At 42.3% G+C, this 24024-nt stretch overlaps 1 protein-coding gene across 2 annotated transcripts in view; it reads left to right on the top strand.

The window, feature by feature from the left end:
* CSNK1G1 (casein kinase 1 gamma 1) overlaps window positions 1-24024 on the top strand; it is a 330992-nt gene that overhangs the window by 97755 nt on the left and 209213 nt on the right. For both annotated transcript variants that reach the window (XM_054041786.1, XM_054041787.1), the window contains exon 2: window positions 8690-9087. In XM_054041786.1, the coding sequence (XP_053897761.1) occupies window positions 8910-9087 (178 nt within the window). In that variant the 5' untranslated portion in view covers window positions 8690-8909. The remainder of the gene's footprint in view (window positions 1-8689; window positions 9088-24024) is intronic.

Consider the following 24024-nt stretch of genomic DNA (forward strand, 5'->3'; position numbering starts at 1 on the left):
ATAGTAGTGTTAAATATAATAGTGTTAAATATAATTTATTTTTAATTTTATAAGGGGGGGGTCACATTCAGAGGTTTGCTGTGTGAAAGGGGTCACCAATGCAAAAGCTTGTGAACCACTGGTCTAGGATTCAATTTAGTAATCTTTGGGTCTCTAAACCAGCGGTTCGCAAACTTCATTGCACTGCGACCCCCTTCTGACTACAAAAATTATTACACAACCCCAGAAGTGGGGACCAAAACTTGAGCTTTGGTGCCCCGGGTTGGGGGGCCCCAAGCCCCACCACCCGAGGCGGTGGGGCTCGAGCTTCAGCTTTGTCCCCAGGCAGTGAGGATCGAGCTTCAGTTTCGGCCCTGGGCCCCAGCAAGTCTAACCCCAGCCTTAGTGAGCCTATTAAAATGGGGTCCCAACCCACAGTCTGAGAACCCTTGCTCTAAAATATTCCTTCTTTTTAACTTAGAAAACCTGATTTTCCCCCATGCACATATTGACAATATTCTTTTAAATGAATTCCCATCTCTTTTTAGCCAGCTTTGGCATTGGTCACTTGTTAAATTGCTCCTCTCTCTCTAGATAGACATTAAGGCACAGGTAGAATTGTAAATGACTATTAATATTAGTATTTAAAGATATATATACAAGATACAAAAGCCTTCTAATCTTTCCTATTAACGGGAATAATGAATAATATAATATTAATGGTGAGATGAGACAATAGAAGGCTTTTGTATCTTGTATATCTCTAAATACTTAAAGGCGAGGATTTTTCATCGTATAATTTCCACAAGCTGCTTTAACTCTGCCCAGTATTCCCACCTACCTGATGGGAAGCCTTCTATATCAATACTACTAGAACTTTAAAGACATTCTTTAGTAGACACTAAGGGCTGGTCTACACTGGGGGGGATCGACCTAAGATACGCAACTTCAGCTACGAGAATAGCGTAGCTGAAGTCGACATATCTTAGTTCAACTTACCTCGCGTCCTCACGGCACGGGATCGACTGCTGCCACTCCGTCGACTCTGCTTCCACCTCTCGCCACGGTGGAGTTCCGGAGTCGACGGCAGAGCGATCGGGGATCGATTTATCACGTCTGCACTAAAAAAGCTCAACCCTTAGTTTGAGGTGCTAGAATTCCTACAAGGCTGCTGTCCCTGGATCCTACTCTGTGGCTTCATCTTTCACATTAGCTTTGTTAGTAGAGTAGGTATCTGATTTTATTTGTGAAACACTGTACCACCTCTTCTGGCTGCTAGACAAGATTTACATCTTTTTTCTCTCCTTCCCCTACACCAAGGGTGGCCAACCTGAGGCTCCAGAGACACACGCGACTCTTCAAGGAGCCTCATATTAGCTTCTGTATAGGCACCGACTCCAGGGCTGGAGCTACAGGCGCCAACTTTCCAATGTTCTGGGCAGTGCTCACTGCTCAACCCCTGGTTTTGCCACAGGCCCTGGCCCCACTTCACCCCTTCCCACCCTCTCCCTGTAGTGGGTGGGAGGCCCTGGGAACAGGGTGTTGGGAGCTGATGGTGGAGGATTGCTGACATATGTACATTGGTAAATTCTGGCTCCTTCTCAGGCTCAGGTTGGCCACCCCTCCCCTATACCCTCTCCTGCTTCCCCAAAATGCTTTCAAGAGCATCCTCACTTCTGGGCAGGGCACATCTACTCATCTGTGCCACCATTTATATTCTCCTGGCTGCTGTTGCCAAGGGGGTGTCCTCAGATTCTATTATTTTCCCAGCCTTTACTTTTGGAGTCTTCCTTACCTAATAATAGGTTCAGTATGTGCCTCTGCTCAAATCATTCCCCATTCAGCAGAGGAGGTTTGTGGTCTGCATACTTGGGAAGTCAGCAGTACAGCTGGTCACGTCTGGAAGGTGTGTTCCTCCACCATAAGATGTAGAAAACTAATTTCCAAAAAATGCCATCTTAGATTTCTGCAGAAACTGATGGCTTAGTTTGAGGGAGAGGACCTTAGTTAGGAAAAGCATTTCACTTGTCAGTGCTGAGCAGATGAGTAGGTTTTTACTCCACCATAATCTTGCAAATAGTGGGAGTAGTGTGACTTTAATAATTTAATAAATTACTTGCAGCATTTGGCTTAGTGACAGGTGATAAAGCATACACAGCTATCTCTGCATACTTTTTTGAGAGCAGTGGGTTTAAACAGATTCCAAATGCAGAATCTTCCTTTTGAAGGAATTAATCAAAACATATGTAGTGCTGAGAAAACTTGTTCATGGTTTGCTGTGTTTGATATGCTTGGGCATCCACTGGGTTGCATACTAAGAGGGCACATTATTTAGGTAGATCAGAAATTATTAAATGGCAGAAATCCAAAGCATGCTCTAAAAATGTTTTTGGTGTTTCAATTAATTTTTTTGTTAGAGCCATTTAGGGTCATACTAAAAATGGTGTGAAACTCTCAAGACAGTGGCAAAAAAAGTCTGCAGACAGTTTCTACAAACCTATGCCTCTTCTATAAGGAAGCAAACAATCTACTTCTTCTGTGCCTTAAAGATAGCAAAGTCATGCCTCCCACAGGACCATACGTTGCTTTGTAAAGTCTGGCTATCTCCTCTCAGAACACAGCATTTCTCACTGAAGGAATTTTTATTTCATGAAAGAGATGCCTGCATCCAGGATGATAGTCCTGCATCCACAAATAACAAGCCGACAAAAGCAGGGCCAGAAACCTATTTCTTTCAGGAATTTAAGCCACTCTTGCTAGTAATCATCATGGATGTATGTATTTGATGGCAGTCAGTCCCACCACCTATGACTGACATCTACCCCTATGAGTAAGACTAGAGAAAAACTGGGACCTCTACTGACACTCATCACGACCCATACTGGACTACTGAATGTTTTAGTCAGTACAACAGAAATCAAACTACTTTGCAGTATGTAATCTTCCTTATGAAGCAAGCTAGGCAAGAATCTTGCTAGTCTCAGGGCTTTTATCAGTATCCTGAATCCTTCAGTCAGGCTTCAGAGTGGGAGCATGGTATAAGGACAACACTTGTTGCTCTGATGGATGATCATCTTCTGTCCATAAGAAAGGTTTATCTGTACTGTACTTTCCTATTGAACCTTTCTGTGGCACTTGATCACCAAATACTCTTCCCAAGTTGCTGGAATACACTGAAATGGCTCAGGTCCTTCCTTTCAGACTACCCAGAAGAACATAATGGGTGGCAACTCCAAAGCTCTCAGCTTGATCTTCTCCCTTATTATTAAACATGTTTGTCAAGCCTTTGGAGTGCAAGTACCAACAGTGTGCTGCTGATTCCCAGTTCTGAATCTCCTTTATGAAAAACAATAACACTGTGTCCCAGCTTTCTCAATGCCTACCTGGATGAGAGCAGACAGCCTGAGCAGCCCTCTGGCCACTCCTGGCACACTAGGGGTGCCATTTTAGATTTTGGTGAGGGGGTGCAACTTTAACCTGAAAACTCTAAGTTTTTTTGCAGATAATAATTTAGAAATTAGCTGACAGGAGCACTGTATCTATTTCCTATATAAAGAAAGAAAAAATATTGAAAAAATATATTAAATCCATATTTTAAGTTTGTTCTAAATTTACATATCAGGTCATAATACAGCAAGGTATTCCCAAGCCTTGCGGTATCCATTCTGGAGCCTTAACACAGATATCAGAAACACAAGTTTGATACTTTGTACATATCTTTAGTAGAGATAAATACAAATAAAATAAGCTTAAATCTGCTTACTTTCTCTAACAGACACACTCTGTTTTTGTCATTATCTAACTTTATTTTAGTTGTTTTTCACTCCACTAAAAATGGCTTTGCTTAATTTTAACAGATGCAATTAAGGGTTTTTTCTCTTTTATAAAGAACTGGAATTTATTTTTTGGATTATTTTGGCAGCATTTGTTTACTGATCACAATCATGTACGTGACGCACTAACATTTGACTCCATCATTATTATTAGTATCAGACTTGGAACCACATTTATTTTTGTATGAATTTTAAGTTATTTTACAGATATAGCTAAAAATACCATTTGAAAATAAGTGATCTTCATCTGCACAATGTCTAAAGTTGTGTATTTAACTAATTTCTGTGTGTGTGAGAGAGTGAATGTGGATGTATGTTGGGGGGAGTGTGTGTGCACCTAAGTGTGTCAGTGCACTGTCTCTTTAGGAAGAGCATTCAGCAGCCTGAACAGTAATGCCAGCAGCACCCACTCCAGACCCAGAGACACCAGCACATACACTCTCCCCCTGACCCGCACCCCAGCACAGCATAGACTGGGTGCAAGGGCGGGGGGTGGGGGACACCTGGACATCAGTGCCCCCTCCTCCCCTCCCATAAGCTCTGCACAGCAGACGGGAGCCAGGCTCTAGCTCCTGAGCAGCTTGGCCAGAGTGGTTCCTTGGCAGAGAGTGGGGGACAGGAACAGCAGCATCTGTAGACAACAGTGGAGCAGGGCAGAGGGGCACCCCTCCTTTGGAGAAGTTACCAGGCTGGTCCCAGCTCCTCCCTTCTCCCCCACCCGCAGCGCGACCTGTCTGTCCTCTCCAGCCGTTGCCTGGGCTTCCTCTAAACCCCGCTGGCAGTTGGCAGGTCAGGTGCGTGGGAGGTATCAGCACAACGACCCCTGAATAAGGCACCCTGGATGGCGGCCCAGCTTGCCAACCCCTAAGGCCAGCCATGCTTGCAAATGCCTATCAGAACATATGGTGTACCTCATCCAGTGCACTAAATGCTCCAATAGCAACTATGTGGGTGAAACCAGACAGTCACTACACTATTTTCACATAGGAAAATAAGACAAAAACACCATATCACTTGTGGGTAAATACTTCACAAAGCAATCAGTCCATATCTGACCTGTATCTTCATCCTCACAGGAAACCTGCACAACACTTTCAAAAGATGAGCCTGGGAGCTTAGATTTGTAACCCGTTCACAACCGCTTCCCCTCTGACTGCAGAGTGGTGTTAATAGGCCACTTCCAGAGATAAAAGTAAGCCGCTACACGGTGGTACAGCGTACTGGGGCGGCCCGGCTTCCCCAGGTAGCAATTTAAAGGGCCTGGGGCTCCCAGCAGCAGCTGGAGCACCAGGCCCTTTAAATGGCCACCAGAGCCCCACTGCTGGAGCCCTGGGGTAGCAGCAGCGGGGCTCCGGGAGTTATTTAAAGGGCCGGGGCTCCCGCTGCCTCTACTGCCCTGGGCCCTTTAAATAGCCGCCGCTACCCCAGGGCTCTGTGGGCTATTTAAAGGGCCAGGACGGTAAAAGCAGGGAGGTCCTGGGCCCTTTAAATAGCCCCCAGAGCCCTGGAGTAGTGGCAGGGCTCCGGGGGCTATTTAAAGGGCCGGGGCTCCCGCTGCCTCTACGGCCCTGGCCCTTTAAATAGCCCCTGGAGCCCTGGGGTAGCGGCTGCGGGCTCTGGCAGCGGTTTAAAGGGACCGGGGCGGTAGCAGCGGCCGAGCCCTTGGCCCTTTAAACTGCTGCCGGAGCCCCCAGCTGCTGCTGCTACCCTGGCGGGGGAGGGAGGAGGCACTTACTGGTACAGGGCGGTCGGGGCTGGCTCTGACCCCATCCCTTTCCGCCCAAGACCCCGCCCCTTCCGGGGGCCAGAGCTGGCCCCAATCCAGCCCCGTACCGGTAAGTCCCTGAATTTCTACTTTCACCCCTGGCCACTTCACTTTGAATGGTCACTTGAAATGTGTTAACTACTTTGCTAAACAATCTGTTCCACTTTGTATTTAGCTGTGACACTCTGAATGTTTCCCACACATAAAAGAGCTCTGTGTAGCTTGAAAGCTTGTCTCTCTCACCAACAGAAGTTGGTCCAATAAAAAATATTGGATACTTCACCCACCTCGTCTCTAAGGAAACACTGACTTTTTTTCTATGGAACCAAATTTGTATCCCAAGATTTCCAGACACTCCCAGTCTAAAGACGGAGCTTAAACGTGAACAACATTTCTGCATGCAAAAGTACTGTCTTGTTATACCTTCAGTACCTATCTTGTTGTAGTGTCCTGCTTTTCTTTCCAGAAGAATCTTGCTAACCTGCATGTTGCTAATAATGCTTCAGGTCTCTCCTGTTCTTTCCTTGCAGCACATAGTTCTTCTTTGAGTAAAAAGAACAGGAATACTTGTGACACCTAGTGTCCCTTCCAGCCCTACGTTTCTATGATTAAATTTGACCCAATTGCCCTGTATTGATCCCAATGGCTTTAATTAGGCTAAAGGATTTTAGTCAGGCGACTGAAGAAGAAGTTACTCATCTTGTGAGTAACTGTGGTTTGAGATGTGTCCCCCTATGGGTGCTCCATTGTAGGTGTATCCATATCCCTGCACCTCAGGTCAAATTTAATCATAGAAACATAGGGCTGGAAGGGACCTTGAAGGCATCAAGTCCAGGCCTCTGTGCTGTGGTAGGACCAAGTAAACCTAGACCCATTCCCAAACATCCAAGGTGTTTCTCCAACTTGTTTTTAAATGCTTCTAATGATGGGGACTCCACAACCTCCCTTCGAAGCCTATTCCAGAGCTTAACTACCCTTAGAGTTAGAAAGTTTTTCCTAATATTTAACCTAAATAGCCCTTGCTGCAGATTAAGCCCATTACTTCTCATCCTGTCTCCAGTGGATATGGAGAACAATTGATCAGTCATTTTTATAACCGCCCTCAACATATTGGAAGACTGTTATCAGGTCCTCCATAGTCATTTTTTCTCAAGATTAAACATGACTAGTTTTTTAAACCTTTCCTCATAGGCCAGGTTTTCTAAACCTTTTATCATTTTTTGTTCTCCTGTGTACTCTTTCCATTTTGCTTACATCCTTCCTAAATTGTGGTGCACAGTCCCCCAGCTGGGGCCTGATGTAGAGCAGAGTGGGATCAGTTGCCTCCTGTGTCTTGCATACAATACTGTGTCATACTGTTTGTTTGTGACCTGTGATATACACGAGATCAGACTAGATCTGGGCTCTCAGACTGTGGGTTGGGACCCCATTTTAATGGAGTCACCAGGGCTGGTGTTAGACTTGCTGGGGCCCAGGCCAAAAGTCCAAGTCCCACTGCCCAGCATTGAAGCCTGAAGGCTTCAGCCGTGGGCAGCGGGGCTCAAATTACAGGCCCCCTGCCTGGAGCTAAAGCCTGCCTGGGGTGGTGGAGCTCAAGCTATGGCTTTGGCCCTCCACCCAGGGTGACAGGGCTTGGGCAGGCTCAGGTTTTGGTTACCCCTCCTGGGGTCATATAGTAATTTTTGCGCTCAGAAGCGGTTGCAGTGCAGTGAAGCTTGAGAACTGCTGGACTAGATGTTCTAATGATCCTTTCTGGCCTTAAATTCTAAAACTATGTCAACTTTTATTATTCATGCATAAAATGGGTCTCCCCACACATAGCAGCAAATATGTAAATGTGCTATTCTGTAGACTATTTTTTTCAGAATAACCAATCTTCTTTTAAGATTGTTGATATTGGAAATAGTAATTACTTACTGTACACCTACTGTTATCATAGAATCTCAGCGTTGGAAGGGACCTCAGGAGGTCATCTAGTCAACTCGCTGCTCAAAGCAGGGCTAATCCCCAGACAGATTTTTGCCCCAGATCCCTAAATAGCCCCCTTAAGGATTGAACTCTCAACCCTGGGTTTAGCAGGCCAATGCTCAAACCACTGAGCTATCCCTCCCCCCTCTAACCGGCTCTTAAAAATCTCAAATGATGGAGATTCCACAGCCTAGGTAATTTATTCCAGTGCTTAACCACTCTGACAGTTGAGAAGAAGTTTTCCTAATGGCCAACCTAAACCTCCCTTACTGCAAATTAAGCCCATTGTTTCTTGTCCTATCCTCAGCAGTTAAGAAGAATAATTTTTCTCCTTCCTCCTTGTAAAAGACTCTTATGTACTTGCAAACTGTTATGCCTCCCCTCCCACCCACCCCCAGTTTTCTCTTCTCCAGACTAAACAAACCAATTTTTTTCAATCTTCCCTCATAGGTCATGTTTTCTAGACCTTTAATCATTTGTGTTGCTCTTCTCTGGACTTTCTCCAATTTGTCCACATCTTTCCTGAATTGTGGCATCCAGAACTGGACACAATACTCCAGTTGAGGCCTAATCAGCACTGAGTAGAGCAGAAGAATTAATTCTTGTGTCTTGTTTATGACACATCCGAGAAGGATGTTTGGTGGTTTTTTTTTTTTTGTTGCACAACAGTGTTACACTGTTGACTCATATTTAGCTTGTGGTCCACTATGGCTCCCAGATCCCTTTCCCATTTTGTATGTGTGCAACTGATTGTTCCTTCCTAAGAGGAGTACTTTGCATTTGTTCTTATTGAATTTCATCCTATTTACTTCAGACCATTTCTCCAGTTTGTCCAGATCATTTTGAATTTTAATCCTATCCTCCAAAGCACTTGCAACCTCTCCCAGCTTGGTATTGTCCACAAACTTTATAAGTGTACTCTCTATGCCATTATCTAAATCACTGATAAAGATATTGAACAGAACTAGACCCATAACTGATCCCTGCGGGACCCCACTAGAAACCAGTGAAGGTGACAGGCTGTTAGTTTGTATGAAATCTAAATAGTCCATCTTTGGAAATTGTCCAGGTTTGGTTAGCAGTAAGTATTATGAAACATTAATTGATTTTATTCTTGCAATCTCATATTTCTTTTTCTTTTTAGATTCTAAAGATCTGCCTTACTGAGTTCTCCAGGAGGTAACCAACCGCTGTGGAACTATATTAGGAGTCTGGAGATGGTGCCAAAAGAACTTCATGTTTCTATGACTTGTATTGTAACCTGACTCAGTGATACTTTTGGATATATATTTCTATTCTAAGGAGAAGAGTGTGTACTCCCAATTCTGCCAGTTTACTGGGCAGAGATTTTGTGTTGTAAGATCATGGACCATTCAAACAGGGAGAAGGATGAAAGGCAGCGGACAACAAAAGGAATGCCAGGGAGGAGTGGGCATGGTTCTCGACCGAGTTCTGCTACGTCCTCTGGTGTTCTTATGGTGGGACCCAATTTCAGAGTGGGCAAGAAGATAGGGTGTGGGAACTTCGGAGAACTCAGACTAGGTAAGAATATAGCTGTCTTAGTGGCTTGCATTACAGGAGCTTATATCTCATAATTGGTGTTTAAAATCTTAAGATAAATATCCATTACTTTCTAAGTGCTTTTAAATTTAAATAATTTATTCTGGTGTTAAAGCAACATGATTCCACAAAAGCTGATGCAGGTTGAGTGATAGAAAGGGGTGATTGTCACATGCCACAATTTCCTTGCAACTACAAAGTGCTTTTTCTGTGAATATTCAGGTATGTAATGGACTACCTTTGTTCAAGTTTTGGAGTGCTTGCACGTGCACAAATCCACAGCAAGTGACAGCTGTATATGCCCAAAGATGTGAATTCTGAATGCTCCCAGACAAACCTTGTTTAATGCATATGAAGGTTAATTTCTTGTAACCTTTTAAAATCCATTTTGCCTGTTCTAAAAAGTTTTTTACTGACCCTTTGAGCAACACAAACAACTTACTGTTAACTTGCTTACTCTTGTTACAAGTAAAATTCATCGAAGGCAAAGGACGTGTTCAATAAAAGATGTTAAGAAGGAAAGTTTTTTGATAATATCTTTGCATCTCTCTCCAAATGGCTTCTCTGTTACTTGGATCTCCAAAGCACAATTTACTGAAGATTATTCTTGCATCTGTCAGAAGGAAAATATCCTTTGCTTTTTGTTCTATTCACCCCTTATGCATTTGCTTCTGTTAAAGGGGTTACATCTCTATTTTGTTTTGCTTCCCTGTATCAGCTGTATGTTAGGTTGCAATATTTTCCGAACAGTTGCATAATTGTTGTTCCTACTTACTTACTAACTCTGTGAAAGGAGCACTCACAGCCTGCTTTGTTTTCTTTTGGATCAACTAGCTTGTTCTGTTCACAGGATTGAGAATAATTTGAAGGCAGTTGGAGAGTGCTGACTTCTGGAGGTCACTTAAAACTTGTTTTAAAGCAACGTTGTTCTAGCCTTGTCGGTACCAGGATATTAGGGTATTATAATAATTTCTCTCACCAATAGAACTTGGGCAAATATAATATTACCTCACCCACCTTGTCTCTTTGTTTTAAAGCAAAACATTTACTTATGTGGTTGAGATGTTGTTGATGAGATGTTCCCAGCCTCTTTGGAGTCATACCTTAGAGCATGTGTGGTGACAGTTCTTTCAGCCAAGGCGGCCTGGATGTAGTTCCTCCTGGAACTAGTTGTTCTCTTGTGTGGACTAGAAGGGGTGGTTAATCAGTGCTGTATGTCTCAAGAAGCTGAATAAGTGTCCTCCATGGCATTTTCCCAACTCTTCTAGGTTTGGGATTGGAGGACTAAGCTACAGCTTGATACCAGAAGCCCCATGTATTATGCTTATAGATGATACTGTCTGATCACCAATAGATTACAAAGATTCATAGACTCCTTGGAATAATGAAACTCCAGTCTAGTAGTGCATATTGGTGCTGTCCTGCAGAACTGCCATTCAAGTGCAGTGGGAACTACTCTCTGAGATGTTGAAGACACTTATGATGTGCCCTCTGACAAGTGGTACATGTGGCTATATTAAAGGCTTACCTATTTCCAGATGGGAACCTCAAAGTGATATGCTAATTTCTTAGGTGGCTAGCATCAGTCACTTCTCCCAAAGAAATTAGTTTTCATTCTTGCTTCTTTAGCTTTTCTCAGTGACTTGTGGCTTTGGATAAATAATAAATTTTCATTTATTTTTAATGCTGATGCCTTTTGAATCTCCAGGCTTAAAATTTGGACATTTTTTCCCTTCAGTGGCCTGGCGGAATGGTGTAATTTTACTTGAGATTAAGAAATGAACTATCTCACAAGAAGTGGATTGTATGAATGTAGTAGTTTGCATTTATAACTCCTTGTTAAATGGCATGAATCTAAGCATGTTAGTACTGAAATGTAAACTAGTCTGTGATGCATGGAATTTCTGGAGTCAGTGGAATAAAATTAAAATAGCAAAATAATAAAAATAAAAAGCTAGGATCAGAATTAAACTTGGGTTCCGATTTGGGGGGAAATGATTAACCAGCGCTTTGGTATTAGGAGGATGATTCTTAAGAGGTGTTTGTAAGAGCTATGTAAACTTGATCTCATGCATAGATATTTTTTTAAACTAGAAAAAAAAAATTACTAGCCTTGACATGAATGGAACCTGTAGATAAATACTGTAGGCATCTAGTTAGTTCAGACATGACTAATCCCAGGGCTTTTCATATCTGTCAGATGACAAATCCTTTGCCAGAGTGAAGAGAACTTGTGAAGCTAAATTTAGAAAATCATGTTACTATTTATGAGCACCTTAAAACATGCTAGGCTAACAATCCCTGTTCCTCAGTGTTTACAATATAAATGGGACATGATTCAATAAATGAGGGGCATGGATAGGCAAAAAGTGGGCAATGGGAAGAGGAAAAAGCAGAGAGAGAGAGAGAAACGAGACGATCTAGTGGCTATGCAGTAAGCAGTATGCAAAACTTGATGGTTCCAGTAACATGTCCGTGCCTTCTCCCCTTTACCTCTTCTCCAAAGCATGTAAGAGCAACAGAGTTGTCAAGGACAATATGAACAGCTTACTTCAAGGAAACAGATGTCTGATGCCATTGGTGATGAAATAATACCTTTGACTTGATGTTGCCCTGGCTGATTTAATTTATGTTGACAGGGCTGCAGATGGAAAAAGTCCAAAAACTCAGCTGTTCACTTGCCTCCATAGGACCCTCACAGGTTCTCTCTGGACCAACACACACAGCTGGTCACACCCTGGACCTGATGTTTTGTTTAGTTATCAATATTGAGGGCATCACAACCCAGTCACTGCTTTGGCCATCATCTCATTTAAGGCAGAGCTCTACAATCTCCCAGGCAACAAGAAAAGCCCATGATCCTGATTCTACTACCAAGACTAATGGACATCATCAAATTACAAAGCCTGCTAAAGGACAGTAGCACTGAAAGTATAGGACAGGGACTCAAGGATCTGGTGAACCATCATTGCATTCTACCCTTTGACACTGACTCCCCTAAACAGCCCCTCCCTCCCCATTGTGCACACGCATCTCGTTGGTTTTCTGACCACCCTGTACCAGATGGTAAGAGGGGTTGAAACTTGAGTGACAATGATGTAAACCTAAGGTTGATAGGATGAAATAAAGAATTCGTCCAAGCCTTTACTGAGATGTATTACAGGCCAAGAGAACCTTTCTGTCAGCCTTCATTGAAGCTGCCAGATCCCACCTGAAGGAATTATCCAGAGTGGTAAACTACTTCAACAGTTCTCTGTGCCTACCGCTCACAACAGAGTCTAACACCAAGTGCTGTGAAGAGCCATCTTACTCTCATGAAAAGAACATGGTCCTTTGGGAAGGCTTTTCAAATAGCATGGAGCTGCTCCCCCACACGGGCCAGCAAACAGCCTGCCTGCATTACAGGAGTCAAGTACATTTACTCATCACCTGGTACCGGACACCCTAAAGGAGTGTTGACCAGGAAATTAAATGTGGCCCATGCTCTTCCTGGCTTTTAAAAGTAATGAGGAACTGGTGCCACTCCTGACTGAAATAGTCATACCTCAGTCACAGAAGCAATCTTTCCTTACTACTTCAAATGTGCAATGGTGTGAGTAAGGCTGAAGAAACCCAGCCTGGATACATTGATTTTTAGCTAACTATTGATGAGTCTCTGATCTTGATCAAAGGGAGAAGTCTTGAAGACTAGATAAATATCTTTTGACTCTAGGATTCTAATATGGAAGCTTAATCTCATACGAAGTCCATAAGCCCTGGCTAGAGAACAAGGTGAACATCTCAATCATTCTGGAAGTATACTGTAGATGGTAAGGGAGGTGAGAGGAATTCCCTAATGAGGACTTTCTTCTTCTGAATGACCTCAAATACATTGCTCAGCCGTAAGTAGAATGAATAAGAAATGGTTCCTTTATAATCTGTTTTATGGAGGCACAGGCACTGCCTGGATATAGTTATTACCCAATTACACTGTTAAGAAACCTGTGAACCAAAGTCTAGAAATGGAAATGAATGCTCTGAAATGTCAGATGAGATCAGGATATCAGGGTTTCTATCTGTATTTCTTTTTCAAGCAGCATTTAAAAAAGAATGTCCTGGACAGTTGTCTTTTGGACTGGTATACAGCATAGATGGATTTTATTCCATGAAAAGAGTTGTATAATGTTAGTGTCATTTTATAGACAGCAATTTTTATATATTGTGGTCGACGAATTCCACTGCTTACCGGTAATTCTAAGGAATTGGTATTCTTGGACTCAGATTGTAAATTGGGATTTTCAAGTGCTTTCCCAGTGATCATTGTTGCTACCTGATTGCTCAGGTTTAGGTAAATTTAAAACAGTATGAAACATTTTGGATATCTGCAGGCAAAATAAATTTACCGTTATCCCTGAATGGAAGATGAAAGTGTGAAGTCTTCCCGTCATTGCTTTAATCCTGGTATCCGTTCTATTGCATTGGAGATGTGGCACCAGAGGGCCCAGTTTAGCTAGAACAGAGACCTTTGGTGCCAACCAATGGGATTCTAGAAGTGGCTACCAAAATTTGTTGTTGCTCCTTGGAAACTCAGGGATGTCATTGTGCAGCTGATTGCACATAGGACAAGTCTGCAGATAATTGATCCAGCATCAGTAGGTAGTGGTGTGGATTCCAGGAAAGCTTGTGGTCTGTCTTCAGAAACAAAGCACTGACCCCAGTGTTTTGAAACCTAGATGTCTCGAGGCAATAGTAACCTTGGATGCTTCCTGAGTTGGGGCATCGGCACTAGATTTAGGCATGTTAGTCATTTCTAGGGCTAGTAAGAAATGTGGCACTGAATGTTTCATAGATTCCAAGACCAGAAGGATCCACTGTGATCATCTAGTCTGACCTCCTGTATAACACAGGCGATAGGACTTCCCTAAAATAATCCCTAGAGCTTATTTTTTTAGAAAAACATGCAATCTTGATTTAAAAAGTTCAGTGATGGAGATTCCTCCCAACCATTAAAAAGTTGTTCCAGTGCTTAATTACTGACCATTAAAAATGTATGCCTTATTTCCAGTTTGAAATTGTCTGGCTTTAACTTCCAACCATTGGATCATGTTACACCTTTGTCTGCTTGATTGAAGAGACCATTATTAAATATTTGTTCCCTATGGAGGTACTTACACTGTGATCATCACCCCTTAACCTTCTATTTGCTAAGCTACATTGATCGAGATGTTTTCCAATTCTTTAATCATTCTTGTGACTCTTCTCTGAACCCCTCTCCATTTAGCAACAGCCTTCTAGATTATCCACCACTGTCTTCAAATCTTTTTTCAGAGTGACTTCTTCTCAGGATACGGTCCTCCATTCTGTAAATATGGCCTACATTTTTTGTTCCTAGATGTACACGTTTACATTGGCATATTAAAACTTGTTTGCTTGAGCCCAGCTTGCCAAGAGATCCAGATTGCTCCATATCAGTGACTTGTCCTCTTCATTATTTGCCACTCCCCCAATATTTGTGTCACCTGCAATCTTTCAGTGATTGTTTTCTTCCAGGTCACTAATAAAAATAGCATAGGGCCAAGAACCAATCTCTGTAGGATCCCACTGGAAACACATCTGCTCAATGATAAGTCTCTGTTTACAAATTACATTTTGAGACCTATCCGTTAACCCACTTTTAATCCATTTAATGTGTGTCATGTTCATTCTATGTCATTCTAGGTTGTTAATCAAAATGTAATGTGGTACCAAGTCAAATGCCTTACAGAAGTCTAAGCATATTACATCAGCACTGTTACCTTTATTAATCAAGCTTGTAATATTAAAAAAAAATCAAGTTAGTTTGGCAGGGTCTGTTTTTCAAAAACTCTGCTGATCAGCATTAATTACTTTCCTTTAATTCTTTATTAATCAAATCCTGTGTCAACTGCTTTATTATCTTGCCTGGGATCAATGTCAGACTGACAGGTCTAGAATTACCTGGATCATCGGATTTAGCCTTTTAAATACTGACACATTAGCTTTCTTCCTGTCTTCTGGAATTTTGTCAGTGTTCCAAGACTTACTGAAAATCAACATTAATGGCCCAGTGAGCACCTCAGCCAGCTCTCTTAAAACTCTTGGATGCAAGATTTTAAAATCTGACTTTAACATTTAACTAATCTACAGCAAGAAACCAGTATAATAGGTATTTCTTCAAGTAGTGTCCCTATGGGTGCTCTCCTCTAGGTGTGCATATCCCCATCCCTTGCTCCTTTGATTGGTGATTTCAAATAGTAGTGTCTGTTCAGTCCAGGCTTCCGTCCTACTCAGTCTCATGCACTATATCATAGTAATAGCACTGGGTGGGCAAACCACCATCAGTTCCTTCCAGGGTGGATTTGATTTAAATCAATTTGATTTAAATCACTAGTCAGGAAGACTCGATTTAATCATGGATTTCTACATAAAAGTGCATTCTTGTTGGTGGTTATAACCTTAATGCATATTCTTCACAACTCAGAGATGTAGGTTTCATTTTTAGAAGGTACACACTATACATTTTTAAAGTGATTAATTTTGAAAACTTTTCAGATTAGTTTTACGGTTATATCCGAAAATGAATGATTGGCTATTTTATTTACCAGAGATAATCAAAGCAGTTCACCTCCCAATGACTTCATAAATCTCTCTCTCCAATTCAACAGGTGAATCATTAATATTTGGAGGATTTTCTTGCCATGCTGTATTAGGAGGAGAACATCACCAGATAGACATTTAAATTGTTTTGTTTAACTAAAACAACAATGATATGTACTCTGGATTTTTTTAATTCAACAGCAATCATATAATAATTTAACAAAACAAGCATAACAATTTTTGAATTTATTTAAACATTGTTTTTAAAAATCAGGCTTGTTTTCGTTAAAATTGTTTAACTAAAATAGTTAAATGAAATATTAAAAAAACAAATAAATTAAATTTACTGTGTCAACCAGGTCAACATGAGAAACTTAAAATATTGGTTTCTGCAGCTAACTCAGTCATCTTCACCTTCATTTTCCTGTTTGTTCATAATCTGGAAAAGAAAAACAAACTTTCCTGCTTTTTCAGGTCCCAAATGATTTCTCAATTTGGAATGAATTAGTCCAAAGGAAGAAAATATTCTTTCTACACCGGCAGAAGCAGCTACTGCTGTTAAAAGTGAAATTATCACTTCAACAGTCTCTGAATCCAAGTGCTTAAGGGTGTGTCTACACTACGGGATTAATCCAAATTTACAGAATTCGATTTTTGGCAAGCAATTGTATAAAGTCGAGTGTATGCGGCCACACTAAGCACATTAATTCGGTGGTGTGCGTCTATGTACCGAGGCTAGTGTCGACTTCCAGAGCGTTGCACCCTGGGTAGCTATCCCATAGTTCCCGCAGTCTCCTCCACCCATTGGAATTCTGGGTTGAGATGCCAATGCCTGATGGGGCCAAGCACATTGTTGTGGGTGGTTCTGGGTACATCCTCCCCCTCCCTCCAGGAAAGCAACGGCAGACAACTGTTTCGCGCCTGTTTTCCTGGGTGAACAGTGCAGACACCATACCACGGCGAGCATGGAGCCCGCTCAGCTCAAGACAGTAGTCATGAACATTGTAAACACCTCGTGCGTTATCGTGCAGTTTATGCTGAAACAGAACCTGCAAAACCAGGCGAGGAGGAGTCCGCTATGGCAGCTCGGCAACAAGAGTGATGAGGACATGGACACAGAATTCTATCACTACCAGTATCTCAAAGCAATCAGCTGTGCACAGACCCTGCTCAACTACGCCACTGTGATGGGTTGGATCACAGAAACCCCCTTGGGAGCTGCCACCCGATGTGCAAAGACTACCCCTGCTTCTGTTTTCCCTGCCAGCTCAGGACTCCAGCACCCTGTCTTGCTGAGCCAGACACTCCCGTCTGGCTCCAGACACTAGTGTGAATTCTTTTATTTTATCCCATAGGTGAATTTGCAAAAGACACAAGGTTAACAGCAAATCTACGGTGGACAGGCTTTGTTCACTCAATTTGACTTGTTTAGCATCTATTGCATTTTCCCAGTTCTCTGTGAGGGGATGCCACTAGGACCCAGAGTGTAGAAAATTGTGTCTGCTGCTGGTGCATATGTATTCTCTCTGCTCTGGACGCACAGATATGGTGGAGTGCTGTGCTGGAGGAAGGAGGGCACAAGAGACATAACAGGCAGGCAGGAGAAAAGGTGAGAGGTAATAACAGAAAGCAGCAGGAGCGAGAGGAGGAGGAGCCTATTATGTACCTCTCTAGTACCCGCAGGAGCCTGGACTGATTAACATCAGCTTCTCGGGGAGCTTCCTGTTTCCTGCTGCTTCCCTGAACCCACTTGAGGAGAACAGGCAGTCAACTGAAGTAGTAGGAGTCAGTTAGGCCATTAAGACGCCGATATCTTCCCTCACTCAGGCTCTGCTACCAGCCTGCTTATTTGTCCCTTTCAATTGAGTGTTGAGAGCCACTGCAGCTGGCACAGAACAGCAAACACCCCTCTGGGGCAGCATTCAGAAAAAGAAAGAAAGCAAAGGAAGCTTTTCTATCTAAGCAGGAAGGAGCTCATCCTGAGATACATAGTTCACGGTGAACCTTCCGGCCCCAGTGAGGATGTGAGTGGTGAGGAGATGCCTGATCTTCCAGTTAGTCAGAATGCAGGTGACCTTGCAGCTACTGCAGCATCCATATCTCCATCTCAAATGGAGGTAACCATGCACATTCCTGAAGAAAATGTAGATCAGAGAAGAGTGTGGTGGAGGCACAAGAAACAGCTGCTGGTGAGTTTAGTTCCTTAAGTCTAGATGATCCAGGACTGTGGACCCACTTGAGCAGTAGCCTGAGGGACTTCCTTGTACTGCATGTGCTACAGCAAGTGAAAAACTTCATGTTCCCAAAGACAATGAAAATAGAAGTTTCCATCCAACACATTACTGGTGTGAAATCCCCAATGGTGACAAAGTGGAGAGGCCATGGCTTATGTACTCAAACCAGAATGCTACTTACTGTTTTTTTGTTGCAAACTCTTCCAGTCTAATGTTCCAGCCACATTGGGTTCTACAGGAACAAAGGACTGGAAAAATCTGGCTAGAAATCTGGCATGCCATGAGAAGGCAGGAAATCACCGAAGACCATTCCATAGGTGGAAACAGCTAGAGATGAGACTAATGTTAAAGGCCACCATAGATGATCAGCATCAAGAGAAGATTGCATCAGAGTCTTTTTACTGGCAAAACGTTCTGAAAAGGCTCATTGCCTTGTGAGAATGCTTGCTACCCAAAATCTAGCACTGCGTGGCACTTCAGATCAGCTGTATGTGCCAAACAATGGAAACTTCCTTTAAATTGTGGAGCTGATGGCTGAGTTTGATGCTGTACTCGAGGAGAATCTAAGAAGAGTCACCACCCAAGAAATGTGCACACACCACTACCTTGGAAAAACAATTCAAAATGAGATCATACAGTTACTGGCAACAAAAGTAAGAAAAAAGATTGTGACAGATCTGAAGTCAGCAAGATATTACCCTGTTATTCTGGACTGCACACCTGACATCAGCCATATGGAACAAATGACTTTAATGGTGCGTTTTGTAACAACAACAGAACCTAGTGAAAATGTCCCTGCAATGGCGGCTGTCAGAGGGCTACAATAATGGTGCCAACATGAGAGGAAAGAACAGAGGAGTGTAGACACAGATCCGAGAGTTAAACCCTCGAGCTTTTTTTGTCCCATGCAGTTCTCCTTCATTGAACTTGGTGGTCAGTGATGCAGCATCAGCTTCTAGTGAGGCTGCTGATTTTTTTAATGTAATTCAAAGCATCTATGTATTTTTCTCTACACCATCTCATCGATGGCAAATTTTGAAGCAACATCTGGGAACATCCTCTCTAACACTGAAACCACTAAGGGCAGGTATTCATTACGGGGGGGGGGGGGGGGGGGGTCGATCTAAGATACGCAAATTCAGCTACACAAATAGCGTAGCTGAATTCGACGTATCACAGCCGACTTACCCCGCTGTAGGGATGGCGGCAAAATCGACCTCTGTGGCTTCCCATTGACGGTGCTTATTCCCACCTCCGCTGGTGGAGTAAGAGTGTCGATCCCCGAGAGGTCGATTTCTACCTGCCGATTCAGGCGGGTAATGTAGACCTAGCCTGAGTGGCACATGATGGGAAAGTTAAGTGGAGATGATAAAGCCGATCAAGCACCAAATTGGGAAGATAGATGATGCCATAGTTGCCATTATAAAAATATTACTAGGAGTATAAAAATATTGCTCAAGCATGCAGGAGTGAAATCAGGAAGGCCAAATCACACTTGGAGTTGCAGCTAGCAAGAGTTGTTAAGAACAACAAGAAGCGTTTCTTCAGGTATGTTAGCAACAAGAAGAAAGTCAAGGAAAGTCAAGGAAATTACTGAATGAGGGAGGCAACCTAGTGACAGAGGATGTGGAAAAAGCTAATGTCCTCAATGCTTTTTTTTCCCCCTCTGTCTTCACGAACAAGGTCAACTCCCGGACTACTGCACTGGGCAGCACAGCATAGGGAGGAGGTGACCAGCCCTCTGTGCAGAAAGAAGTGGTTCAGGACTATTTAGAAAAGGTGGACGAGCCCAAGTCCATTGGGCCGAATGCACTGCATCTAAGGGTGCTAAAGAAGTTGGCTGATGTGATTGCAGAGCCATTGGCCATTATCTTTGAAAACTCATGGTGATTAGGGGAGGTCCCAGATGACTGGAAAAAGGCTAATTTCGTGCCCATCTTTTAAAAAAGGTAAGGAGGAGGACCCGGAGAACTACAGAGCAGTCAGCCTCACCTCAGTACCTGGAAAAATCATGGAGCAGGTCCTCAAGGAATCAATTCTGAAGCACTTAGAGGAGAGGAAAGTGATCAGGAACAGTCAGCATGGGTTCACCAAGGGCAAGTCATGTCTGACTAACCTAATTGCCTTCTATGATGAGATAATTGGCTCTGGGGATGAGGGGAAAGCAGTGGATGTGTTATTCCTGGACTTCATCAAAGCTTTTGATGCGGTCTCCCACAGTATTCTTGCCGGCATGTTAAAGAAGTATGGGCTGGATGAATGGACTATAAGGTGGATAGAAAGCTGGCTAGATTGTCAGGCTCAATGGGTATTGATCAATGGCTCCCTGTCTAGTTGTCAGCCAGTATCAAGCTGAGTGTCCCAAGGGTTGGTCCTGGGGCCAGTTTTGTTCAATATCTTCATTAATTATCTGGAGGACGGCGTGGACTGCACCCTCAGCAAGTTTGCACATGACACCAACTGGGAGGAGTTGTAGATACGCTAGAGGATAGGGATAGGATACAGAGGGGCCTAGACAAATTAGAGGATTGGGCCAAAAGAAATCTGAGGTTCAACAAGGACAGGTGCAGAGTCCTGCACTTAGGATGGAAGAATCCCATGCACCGCTACAGACTAGGGACCGAGTGGCTAGGCAGCAGTTCTGCAGAAAAGGACCTAGGGGTTACAGTGGACGAGAAGGTAGATATGAGTCAACTGTGTGCCCTTGTTGCCAAGAAGGCTAACGGCATTTTGGGCTGTATAAGTAGGGGCATTGCCAGCATATCGAGGGACGTGATCATTCCCCTCTATTCAACATTGGTGAGGCCTCATCTGGAGTACTGTGTCCAGTTTTGGGCCCCACACTGCAAGAAGGATGTGGAAAAATTGGAAAGAAGTTGGCAGAGGAACTTCACAGTGAAGCTATTTTCCGACCCATTCAAGAATACAAGAGTCACCGAAGAAGACGACATTTTGATTGAGGCACAGGATAATCCCATAAGGGACCCCAAACAACAATTCAAAGCTGAATTCATTAACCAGGTGCTCGACTGTGCAATACAGTCAGTTGAAGAACGTTTCATGCAGCTCAAGGAATACAGCAGTATATTTGGGATGTTGTATGATATTCCAAAACTCCTCACTATACCTGAAGAAGACCTACACCAGCAATGCAGGGCACTAGAGACAGTGTTGACACATGATGACATGTGCAATATTGATGCGAGTGATTTAGGTGATGAACTGAAAGCCCTTTCAAGATACATTTTAGCGGGATCAAGTCCAAAGGCTGTTCTGGAATATATGTGCACAAATAAGATGACCACCTTCTTTCCAAATGATTTTGTTGCTCTGGGCATACTTCTAATACTTCCTGTTTCAGTTGCCAGTGGAGAACGCAGCTTCTCCAAGCTGAAGTTAATCAAAACACATCTACATTCCACAATGACACAGGAGAGGCTGGTCAGCCTTGCAACTATCTCAATAGAGCATGAGCTGGCCCAGACTGTGGACCTTCAGGAAGCAGTTCAAATCTTTGCAAGCAAGAAGGCACGGAAAGCACCACTTTGATTATTCAAATGATAAAAATGCCAGTGTTTACTATGCAGACAAGAAAAGTTACATTTGCTGTTCAGGCGTTTGAAAGTTGTATTACTTAAAATTTTTGAACAAGGCATTTTAAGTTGTTAGTTCTCCTTTATTGGGATAGGTAGCAGAGCAGTACCATGAGAGGAGTAGAACAGGAAGAAGGCAGAATTGAGACCTTTCAAAGTTTTGGCCCAAGCGAGGGAGCATGGGGGCGTCATTTGAGCTCCCCGCCTCAGGTGTGAAAATGTTGGCCGGCCCTGCAAACCAGGCAATTTTTATCAATTACCTCCTTCTGCAATCTGCTGGTTCTTATCGCAAACTTATCTATAGTTGTTTCTGGATGATGGAGCTTTTTTTTCTTTTTGCTACAGGTGATATACTGTGGCTATGTGACATACATGATATGATTGAAACACTATCATTGGCAGATAACTCTGAAACTATAGAAAATGATGGTGATCTTGTAGGTGGATAGTCTTCAGAATCCTGTATGTTGAGGATGGATTCTCCTAAACAAAATAAATCAATGCAGTTAGTTAATTATTATTACCATACTGCTCATTTGGTATTACTCATTGCATTCACTGACACTCAGTACTACTTTAAAGGTGAAATTGTAAAAGGGAGATCTGCCTATTTCAGCTATTTATTTTTAATCACAACTGCATCTAAAATGATAGTACCATAGAGTAACAACTATATTTTTTGCTCAAACATGAGAATTCAAGAATAGTCCAGAAGGAAGACAGGCAGTCCTTAAGAAAGAAGTGTGAAATAAAAAAGTTTACCAGCCTGAAGATCCTGCATGTTCAGACATGTTCCTTTCATCATCTTCAACGCAGCTTCCACCTGAGAAGGAATACTTCTCATGATGTTGTTTCATTTGGGCAACCAGGCCTTGCATTTCTTTGTTGCACTGTTTGAATTTTGCACACATCCTGTCTTACCCACAGGTAGAGGAACTTCATTAAAATTTTCCCAAATTGTGTCTCTTTTACGGCCTGCTGCCATTATAGGTTTTCCATTCTAGTGAGAGAATGGTGTGGGAGATCTCAAATCAATGAAGTCTACACTCAGAGACCTCAAGACTTCTGGAATATGCTGCTGAAACAGTTACATTTTTGTTTCTACTCCCTGTCCCTCTTTTTTCACATTTATCTCCAGACTTCTTCTCCTTGTCCAGCTCTATTCCACCCCCAACAATCTTCTATTCATTGAACTGTTTGAAACTTTGCACTTTTAGAGGGAGGTAAGGGATTGACTCTGTGTACACAAATTTTCAGAGGGACAGTAGGGTTGAGGTCTGTTATTTCTCACCTCTATACATTTATTTATTGAAAAACATTTTTGCTGTTAACAAACATGCTATCTCTGGAGAGACAATTCCACTGTTTGAGAACTGCAAAACTAAGCATCTCTGATGGTATCTTCTAGACTGAGCATTGAGTCCCATTGGGGTAGATAGAAAGATTAACCTAAATAATCTACACCGAAGCCCCTGGAACCCCATAAAATTGGGTCCGTAATCCATGAACTATTGGAACTCATTTACAAAACTTTTCTTAAACATTATGTGAATATATTATCTCATACTATAGATTTAGAATTTATAATCCTTATTCCATGATGAGATGACATAGCTCAAAGATGTATCTTAATTAAAACTACCTTTAGATAGGTATTTTCTTCAAAAAGCATTTTATCAAAAAAATCAGATTTAAATAAATCCAATTTTTTGGTTTTGTTTTTTTTAAAAAGCATTGATTTTTATCCACCCTGGTTCCTTCTCAACTGCCTCAGCCTGAGATGGAGCCTTAGAAGCTGTCTGTGCTGAGCTTCCCTCAACAGTGACCCCATAGTCTTTGTAGTAGTTTAGTTTAGTCTAGTTGTAATTAGCTTTAGGTAGGAGAAGTAGTCTTAAAAAAATTAAAATAAAAAAAACTTTTCAAACTTTTTTTCTCCTAGTTTTTAAGGACCATTAAAATTCCCCTCCTCCCCCCCCCCCCCCCCCCCCGCCTCCTTGGAGCTTTACATCACTGGACGTTCATGCCTAGTTCTCCTAGTTTTTTTTTTTAAAACGCTGCCTATCATGCCAGAAGGTAATTCCAGTGAGTGACAGATAGTCCCGGTGTAACACTGGTCTACAATTTTTGAGAAGTCGTCTGCTTCAGAGATAAAATGTGCTATTTATTATATTTTGATGTGCTGAATTCAAATATGACAATTAAAACAACTGATTGGCTACTGTTTCTAAGATATTTAAGTTTTTACATTTTATGTCTGTCTATTGTGTAGATAGTGGAGTTTTAATCATAAATTGTAAACCTAGGTCTCTTCATGTGTTTATGGTTGCTTTACATGATAATATTTCACCTGTCCTGTTTATGTAACACTTTAAAAATCAGCAAAAGGGTTATATAAATAAAATTTATTATGAAACAAAAGGCAAAAAACTATTATGTACATAGTTTAGTCCTATTCAGTGTCTACTCGGCGCTTCTTGGCTTGTCTCTTGTATTCCTTA

Source organism: Malaclemys terrapin, chromosome 10 (assembly GCF_027887155.1).
Source record: "Malaclemys terrapin pileata isolate rMalTer1 chromosome 10, rMalTer1.hap1, whole genome shotgun sequence".
In the NCBI taxonomy this organism is placed as follows: domain Eukaryota; kingdom Metazoa; phylum Chordata; order Testudines; family Emydidae; genus Malaclemys; species Malaclemys terrapin.